The sequence below is a fragment of the Xiphophorus couchianus genome, chromosome 4 (genome assembly GCF_001444195.1).
Source record: "Xiphophorus couchianus chromosome 4, X_couchianus-1.0, whole genome shotgun sequence".
NCBI lineage: Eukaryota > Metazoa > Chordata > Actinopteri > Cyprinodontiformes > Poeciliidae > Xiphophorus > Xiphophorus couchianus.
This window is the reverse complement of record NC_040231.1, coordinates 1,795,057-1,804,691: the sequence shown is the minus strand read 5'-3', so window position 1 is coordinate 1,804,691 and position 9,635 is coordinate 1,795,057. Positions and strand designations below refer to the sequence as shown.

Genomic DNA, 9,635 nt, shown 5'->3' with positions numbered 1-9,635 from the left:
ATTCTGTATACAGGTACAATTATTTTATTTGGCCATCAATTTATGACAGAAATTATGTTCTAATCATTTCTGAAGAACTGTAAGAATTGAGGAGATCAATATACCAGGTAATAAGGCAATAAGTCCAAGTACATCAACTTCTAGGCTGAAAAATAATCCCATTTAAATCCAAGTACAGAAGCAATTTGAAAACATCCAATACAAATGATCCAGTACTGGAAAATACACACTTCTGCACTTGACTGTCTGCAAATAAAACCCAGAATGGAATCAGTATTATTTCCCTTCCAAATGACCAAAACCTGGTGTATTTTATAAATACACTGAAACAGATTAGCTGTTGGACTGCAGCCGCCTTGTGACCTTGCAAAGGGCAAACTGATGATACAAAATACTGTATGTCAACACTTGTACAAGTCATTGAGGGAGCAAAACAAAATCTCCCTCAACTTGTTTTTCCAGTTCTGCATTTGCTTTCGGTTTTGGGATGTTGTATAAAATCCCAGCGCTGACACCGTCTCCAAACCTTCTCTCATCAGCTGCCAGGTAAGGCGATCTTCAGCAACTGAATGAATTGAGTTGTGATACTGTATGTAGTGTTTTCTTTACTGTTTTCAATTGCTTATTAAGTTACAAAAAAGGCTATAGAGAAATTTACAGTTCATGATAAAAAAATATTCATAGGCCTCACTGATTTAAACTAAAAATTATTTTTCATTCAACCAAACGTTTGTCTGAAAAGAAATGAAAGGAATCTCTCAGAAGGTAATATAGTACAATTAAACAAATTGAATCTAATTTAATTTACATTGTAATAAAACATCATGCGAGAGTTTATTCACACCTTTCTCAATAAGTGGAAAATATTTACTCTGAAAAAAGAAAATATTTGAACCAACTTAACTGAATTATTTCAATTGGTAACAAGTAATTCAATTAAGTTTATACGTTGATTTAACTTGACAAATTTAAGTCAGTCTTGCTCAAATCATTTAGTTTACTTCCAATAAAAAGTAAACTAATAAAGGTCTTTTAAAATATTTTTTTGGCTCAGACAGCCTTTATTTGAGAGTAGTCAGACAGGAAAGTGGGTAATGACAAAGGGGGTAAAGATGCAGCAAATGTCATCAGGCCGGGAATCGAACCTGCGACGAGGACTAAGGCCTCCTTATGTGAGTTACGTTCTACTCCTGCACCACCACAGCAACCTGGTGATGTCAGACATAGGATACGAATACGGCGTTGAAATTAATTGTTTCAAGTCAGACACAATATGACGGGCATGGATAGTGAAGCAGGTTCACCAGGATGCTCTGATAGGCAGGTAACCAAGCCTCTTAAAGGGCTAGTTTGGCTTTTTTGAGGGAAGGTTATGTGAAGTTTTTAATCTATTATTCTTAGTATACAATTTTACAAGAGATTTTTTTTTGTGCTGTTTTGTTGAGCTGATCAACAACCATGCTACTATGTGAAGTTATACTGGTCTAGTCAGATATCAGCCCATCAAATGTGCTGCAAATTGCCAGTCCTCTCTAGCTCTGCCAGAAGTGGAGAAAACTCTTAGTTATGATACAGAAGTTTGAGCTAAATGTCCAAAAATTAATCAGACGGACTCAAGATCCGCTGATGTGAAAAATCAGATGGCATTGCAGGGGTCTAACTAGCTTTGAACTGTTTTGAGAATATCTTTTCATATCTAACAAAATCACAGTATTCTGACAGCTTTCTGCAATAAGTAAGGGGAATATTACTGGTTATAACTTCACAGAACTTCACTTTAAAAAGCCCAAACTAACTCTCAGTTATGTAAATTGTATGTAAAATGTCGTATGACATAAACATAATAAAAACAGCACACTTTTCTGGTTTTAACCATCATGTTCAGAAAACACATTTGAATTTATTTAAATTTAAATACAGAGCAAAACTTGTTCAAATATAGAACATGTTTTTCTTTCTATTTCAGGTTGAAAATAAACACAGGCAGTTGCAGTCTCAATCTTCTTTCACCAGAAGTAAGGTAAGTTTCGATCAAATAAAGGGGGACTTGAAACTTTTTTTTCTCATAACTATTGTTAAGGAAAAATGATTATTTTCAGTGCTTAATACAGTTAATCTTATGACATGTGTAAAAGGTATATTCAACACTCTTATTTGGAACAGCTTTGTGTTGAGCATTCGGGATTGGGCCAGATGAGCAGGCATTCAGACAGGCAGGGGCCTCCCCGCTGTGAGGCCAGACCACGAAGCCATAAAATTAGCATTCCCGGCAGGGCAGAAGCACTGGAGCTTGGGGGAAGAGACTTTAGATTTCACAGGTATCTGTGAAATTTTATCTCAGGTTTTTCTGTGCCTGGGATGGCCGTGGGACCACAGGGGTCAGGACGAAGCAGTTCGCTTTTTTGTTGTACCAGAGACCAGATGGCCCTTTGATCTTTGCCGTAAATTAGGGGGAGTTCCTAAGTTTCTCTGAGTGCTTAAGGGAGTTTCCAGTTGGTCAACTAGAGGAATGCCTTGAGTGCATATATTAAACAGAAAAAACACCCCCTTAGTATAAGATTTCGTGTCAGCACTAAAAATTCAGAGAGCGGCCACTATTTTGCTTTTTTTCCATCGGCTCTCTCCAAAGACGCATCTTTGCTTTTTGTTCGTCTTTGTTTTCGTTTGTCTTCGTCTTGTTGGTCTGTCTTGTCTGTCTTTGTCTGTATAAGGTAAACAATGTATATCTCTGTTCCTCTGCAGCTTTGTTGATTGATTCATGCGTTGCTTTGTATGGAATTAAACTCTGTGATTCTGTGATGTCAACGCGCAGTGTTGTTGTTTCACTTTAGCAGCACTGAGGACCCGGAAGATTTAAGGAAGAGAGAGCCAAACGTTTTGTCCAAAGTTAATATTAAATTATCTCTTCCTTAACACTATGTATTTACATTTATTAGACAGAAATAATAGTAAATATAAAGAAAATGAGAAATGACTGTTTTGCAGAGAGTTTAACTGATAGGTGAAGGTAAATGTAAAGTGCATGTTAAGGTCATAACAGATCGTTTTTCACTTCAAGAGTAAATATATTAAATTAGTTAGGTAGACAGATCTGTTTTTAGCTTCTGTTTTACTGATAAGAATTTTGAAACTAAAGGTTCATTATTTCCTTTAGGTCTTAAAGGAAGGACCCAGACCACATCCACAATGAATCAACAACTCCCTCAAGGTAAATTTACACTTTTGTCAGATGTAAAATTATCCTGCATTCATAAAGTAAGATTGCTTTTTAAAACAATCATGTAGCTCATAAAATACACATATTTCTTACTGACCATCTTCCAAGAGCAGAGATCAGCTCTCAGCTGACAATAGGTCCATGATTGCTTACAATAGATTAAAGCAAACATTTAAATTTGTTACAAATATACTCTGTACCTTCTACTCCGGTTGGCACACCCAATGCCCGTGTTTCTTCCTTCTCAACTCACAAGAAACATTGGGTCGTTCTAAGGCAGGTGGGACAGTGGAGCTACTGATGGATAGCAGCTGGTCCCAGGAGTAAACAGGGGCATTGGTCACTCACACAGTCTCCAAGATAAAAGCCAGAAAACAGACACCAAAAAAGAGATTTAAAAACTGGAAAAACTCAGAATTAGTGTAGAGCTGCTGAAACGTTGTCACGGCGCCAGAGGAAGTTAATTGGTCACTGTTATGTTTTTATCATGTAAAACACTGTTGGCTATACACATGCTATACAAATAAACTTGACTTAACTTAACCCCATAGGTCTGATAGCATTTTTACAAAATTCGACATCAGGCTTTGGCTCAAGTCAGCATAATAAAAAAAAAGAGGACTTATGGGTCCAACAGCAATTGAATGAGGTACATCTTTGGCAATATAGAGCTTAGCAAAGAAATCAAGTAACAAAATGCTGTACAGATAGACGGGGAGCCAGCTCCTTCCAAACACAACCCTGTATGAAACTTCATCATTACCAACATAGGCACTGAACTCTCCAAAGAAATTAACAAAATATTTTAATGGGATCTGTTCCAAGATACCAACTACAAACTTGACAAAAATCCATGTAATCTGTGCTGCTGTTTCTTATATAAGGAGAAACAACAGTGAGAATCTTTCCTCTTATAAAAGCCATAGAGAAGATATCCTATTCCTCATTGGAGGGAACAAAAAAAAACATTTTAATTATTTCATTTTTTAAGAAACTACAGCTTTAAGAGTTCTATATCTATCATGATCTACATTTATTTCAAAAATTAAGTTTCTAAACATTTTCTTCTTTTGATCATTTACAGGCTTGTTCAACACTCTTTCAAGACTTGGACTGAACAAATTTTATCCCAACAAACTTACTCTTCGCTGCCTGTTAGAGATCAACAAAGACAACATAAACACAAATCCTGCTTCATCACTGAAGGAAATTCCATGGTATTTTCTCAAAAACCTCTTACAGATCAATGCTGAATGTCGAAGTTGTGTGCAACTACCAGCCAATGATGAGGAAGATGATGATCTCTTTAGCCTAGACCTTTATACCGAAGAAGACACTCACAGTGGTGTTAATGCTCTCGACCTGATAGTAGCACTTTTCCTTTGTGCTGACAGCTTCTTGCAACAAGAAATGGCTCTCAGGATGTCAATGTGTCAGTTTTCTGTGCCACTGTTGTTGCCTCATAGCAACAACAGTCAGTGCAGCCTGATGCTTTGGGCTCTCAGAGGCATCGTTAAAGAGTGGCGTCCTCATAGTTTAACTGAATCAAAAGGTTTCATTGAGGACACGATTGTTGAAGCAAATATTCCATTATTTTCTTTTGTTCGCCTGAAAAACAGCAGTTTATCAAAGTCCCAGATGCTGAATCTTGTTCTAAGCCGTGGGCAGCAGAGTCACAACATCTTTATGCATAAAGACATGGAGGACAGAGCTATCAAAAAGGAAATAGCAAATGGACTTGTAGAGGTTTTCTGGTACCTTCCCTGTGGAAGAGAAAATCTGGACATTTTTCCAGAGCCAGTCGCATTTGCTAATCTGAGAGGAGACTTTAGTGAGTCACTTGCACAGTTTAGTTTTCTTGTTCAAGTTTCAACAGCTACCTTTGTGTTCCTGGACAAGGTTGAAGAAAAAGAGCAGGAAACTCTGAGTTCTTTCAAGGATTTCAGGAGAAATTTCTTTTTGGTTGTTAATCGCAAGGAGGATGGTGACAGTGAGGACATGAAGTCTGTCAAGAGAACAATAGAAAAGCTAGATCTTCCAAAGAACAATGTCATCAGAAAAAACAAAACAGAAAACAGAACATACTTCTCAAAAAAACTCTCTACTGCTATAAAGACCTCACTGGAAAGTACAACCACAGATAAAATGACAACAGATCTGATGTATGAAAAAGCAACAGAACTTGGTCTGTCTGTGGATGAAAGTAAAAGTGATGAAGAAAAGAAGGCAGCTGAAGAGATTGTGAAAGAAATTGGAGAACAAAGCATTCCCAAATACAAGAAGCTGCACCTTCCTTTGCAGGGAGAAAACTGGAAAAGATTATCCAAGTTAGAAATAAAAGTCTGTAGACTAAATGAGTACAATGATTTAGGAACTGAAGAGTACAAATCTCAGCTACAGGAGGAGAAAACACAAATCACAGAGGAGCAGGCAAGACACAACATTTCCAAAGGAATGAAAAGTTTCATTGACAACCTTTTCACAGGTGACAAAGAAAAAAGAGATTTCTTCTTGAAATGGATGAAACTTAAGCTTGATGCACACTCTCGGGAAAAACTCTTACAACTGCGAAACCAGTTCAAAGAGCAATGCAAGACAAAAGATGCAGAACTTATTAAAGAGTTAGATCAAACTCTGCTGGAAAGCTCTTTAGGAATTGAGCATTTCATGAGAGAGATGGGACTGATCTACGAGTTTTCACAGGAAACCACAGAGGAAATCTCTCGTCTCCCTCAACTGGCTGCTGAAATGGTGATGGATGGACATCCTTTAGAGCTTCTGGATGGAGACGCTTCCAACATCCCAGAAAAGTGGGTGTCTGCTGTACTTAATGAGGTCCATAAGAAAGTTGGAAACAGGAGCAGATTGTTGGTTCTGACGGTTCTGGGTGTTCAAAGTTCTGGGAAGTCGACGCTCCTCAACACCATGTTTGGTGTCCAGTTTCCAGTCAGCAGTGGAAGATGTACAAGAGGAGCTTACATGATCTTCCTCAGAGTTCAAGAGGATTTGAAAAATGAGCTGAATTATGATTTCCTAGTTCTCATTGATACAGAAGGTTTAAAGTCTGCTGATCTGGCTCAACTTGAGGACAGTTATGAACATGACAACCAGCTGGCAACCTTCGTCATTGGCTTAAGTGATATTGCCATCATCAATACAGCAATGGAAAATGTAACTGAAATGAAAGATATTTTGCAAATTGCAGTTCATGCATTCTTGAGAATGACCCACGTTGGAAAAAAGCCTGCATGTCATTTTGTTCACCAAAATGTTGCTGGAGTTTCAGCTGATTCTAAGTGCATTGCTGAGAGAAAACGTCTTTTGGACCAGCTCAATGAAATGACTCAGATTGCATCTGAAATGGAAAAACTACCAACTATTAAACAGTTCACTGATGTCCTGGATTATGACATGGAAAAAAACAACTGGAACATTCCAGGTCTCTGGCACGGCACTCCACCAATGGCTCCAGTAAACACTGGTTACAGCGAAACTGTTGTTGATTTTAAGAAAAATCTTTTGGAGACAATAAAGAGCAACAAAACCAGTGAACCTACTCAGATCCCAGAGTTTCTAGAATGGATAACAAGTCTCTGGAGGACAGTTAAATATGAAAACTTCATCTTCAGCTTCAGAAACACACTGGTGGCTCACGCTTATGACAACCTGTGCAAAGCCTTCAATCAATGGGAATGGGAGTTCAGAAAAGAGATTTACTCCTGGCAGCAACAAACAGAGGTAGAAATTTTAAACATACACAATGATTCTGGAGTAGAAAACTGGAATAAACTGGTCTCAGAAAAGAAGGAAGAACTTTCTACAAAGACGCAAACTGAGCAAATGAAAATGAAGGAAAAACTCAATGAGTACTACAAGAGGAAGGACAGACGTGTAAACCTGATAGAGAAGTACAAAGTTGACTTTTTCAACAGTATCAACAGCCTTGTCAACGAAATTGGGCCATCAGTAAGAACTAAACTGGATCGTGTTCTTGAACTGAAAGTAAGCCAAAAGAAAGCTCAAGAAATACAGAGGAAATACAGAGTTTTGATTGAAGAGAACGTCATGAGGCTCCTATGTGTCTGCAAAATGTCTAACCTGTCTGAAGATCAGTTGACAAAAGAGTTTGAGAAGATGTGGTCTGAATCTACCGCTAACGTGTCTGGCTTAGAAGAACGAGACATTGCTGGATGCGTCCTCAAGCAGTTGAAAAAAAATTTCTTTAATCGAAATGTAAACCAGGAATTACAGAACACCGACCTAAAACAAGTCGGAAGGAGTCCTTTCACAGTCACAGAGGAGCATGTAGACAGATTTAAGGCTAAATTTGTTGACATGAATAATTTGCAGATCTTCACAAATAATGTTATTGAGTCGTGTACAGAATATCTTACTGGCAAAGTAAAAACACCTGAAGATTATCATGACTCTTTCATGAAAGACCTACTGGAAAAAGTTGACAAAAACTTTCAACAAAACTACAAGGAATATGAAACAAATACAAAGTATGAGATTGACTTGAAGCTTCACATTTGTGGCATCGCTTCAAGAGAATTCCTGGAAATGCACCAAAAGTTTCTGTCAAACCTGAATCCTCAGACACAGCTGGAGAAGTACAAGCCTGGGTACTTGTCAGACTTTATTGATTTGTACAAAGAAAGAGATCATTGTCAACGCAAAGCCAATGACTACATTGAGTTTTGTATCAGACCAGCAGTGGAAGATTTCATCAGCAGATCTCTGGGAGTAGACATTGTGGATGAGATCTTAACGAGCCATCATTCTGCAGAGTACAGCTCTCGCTCATTTTTCCAGTACAGCATTCAGAAAGAGTTGCTGGAGAAGGATGACTTTGAATGTTTTGTAAAGTACATAAATAACTATGAGATATATGTCAAAAACTGGATATTCCAACACATTCAGCAGGAAATGACACGTGAGAACACATTGTCCAAACTGAAGAACAACAAACTTCAGGTCATAATTAAGAAAGTTACTGCTGCAATAGAAGTGGCATCAAGACAACCAGATGGAGCTACTCTGCAAAACAACAATGAAAGCATCGAAAGGTTTGTCCATGGAATACGTAAAAATCTGAACAAAGACCTCACAATTTCAGTCGAAGCTGAAAAAACGATCCTCTTTCAAATCCAAAGCACATGTCACCCATTTATCAACAGTGTCAAAATGGCATTGGAGAACCTGACAACTGAGCTTCAGGAACTATTTTTGAAATCTGAAGACATCAATGAAACTGTGAGGAAACTGACAGTTAAGCCACAGGATGAACTTTTCAAGCGAGTTTTTGGATGTGGGAAGCAGTGTCCATTCTGTAAAGCTCCATGTGAAGCTGGAGGAAAAGACCACGAGCTGCACAGTGCAGCTATTCATCGACCACAGGGTCTTGGCAGATACAGACATAGTACAACCAAGAAACTTGTTGAAAGACTGTGTACAACTGATGTCCAAAGTGACACATCATTCTGCAATTCAGACACTAAAGGACAGTTTCATCCTTACAAAGAGTACACAACGTATTATCCAGACTGGCAGATTCCACCAGACCCCACCATTGAGGCTTCAGACTACTGGAAGTACATCCTGGTGAAATATAATGATCAATTTGCTGAAGAATATGGAGCCAAACCAGCAGATGTTCCAGATGCCTGGAAGAAAATCTCAAAGGAAGACGCTCTGAAAGGTTTAAAAGATGCTTTCAATATAAAGTGAAAGGAAATTCTGAAGTATTAAAAAGCAATAGATATCAGAAGTTCAAATGTACTCGAAACTACAAAGACAAAGGAGAACATCGGCTATCAAAGAAGACATGAAATGAAGTACAAATACTCTTAGAATATCTCATTTTTAACAGTTAAACTGATTTAATACAAGAAGCACTACAAGTGCACCATGAAGAAAAGACCTTTCATAGTGTTTTTTTCTATATCATTAATTCTATATATAACACATATAGCCGTGTTTTAATGAGCAGTAGCACTTGCTAGAAAGAAATGCAAACGTATTCCAACACAAAAGGTTTCTATATGGTTTCAATAGATTATGTTAACATTGTCATCAGAATAAAATATAAGGGAAAACAGAGAAAAGTAAAAACCTTAACTGTTTACTTCAAATAAAAATATTTTGTATTTCTTGTTCATTTAAGAACAAAAAACATTCATCACAAAAAACTTTTTACAATTTGCAAGTTTCTTCATGTTTATTTTTTTTGCTTTTTTTGTACACATATTGTTTTTCAAAGAGTAATTATTTTCCAGTTTACTTTTCAGTACCATTTTCAGCCATTTATCTTCCTGCTGTTAGAAAATATGTCCACAACAGGCAATGAAAATGTAAAGGTGAAAATGTAGAGCCATCCTTGTAAGTAAATATATTTTTACTGTATACATGTTGAAAC

General features: G+C 37.4%; 1 protein-coding gene across 1 annotated transcript; it reads left to right on the top strand.

Annotated features, from left to right (window-relative positions):
* Positions 1-1,897: 1,897 nt before the first annotated feature.
* On the top strand, positions 1,898-9,332 carry LOC114143371 (up-regulator of cell proliferation-like). The gene is made up of 3 exons (XM_028015316.1): positions 1,898-2,020; positions 3,155-3,208; positions 4,302-9,332. The coding sequence occupies exons 2-3, from the start codon at positions 3,187-3,189 to the stop codon at positions 8,945-8,947; spliced, it is 4,668 nt and encodes a 1,555-aa protein (XP_027871117.1). The 5' UTR covers positions 1,898-2,020; positions 3,155-3,186; the 3' UTR covers positions 8,948-9,332.
* The last annotated feature ends 303 nt before the right edge of the window (positions 9,333-9,635 follow it).

What these genes read in the sequence shown, in the direction of transcription:
- LOC114143371 (XM_028015316.1), top strand. Translation starts at nt 3,187, where the DNA reads ATGAATCAACAACTCCCTCAAG. An exon ending in GAATCAACAACTCCCTCAAG is followed by an intron (nt 3,209 to 4,301) that starts GTAAATTTACAC and finishes GATCATTTACAG; the next exon opens with GCTTGTTCAACACTCTTTCA.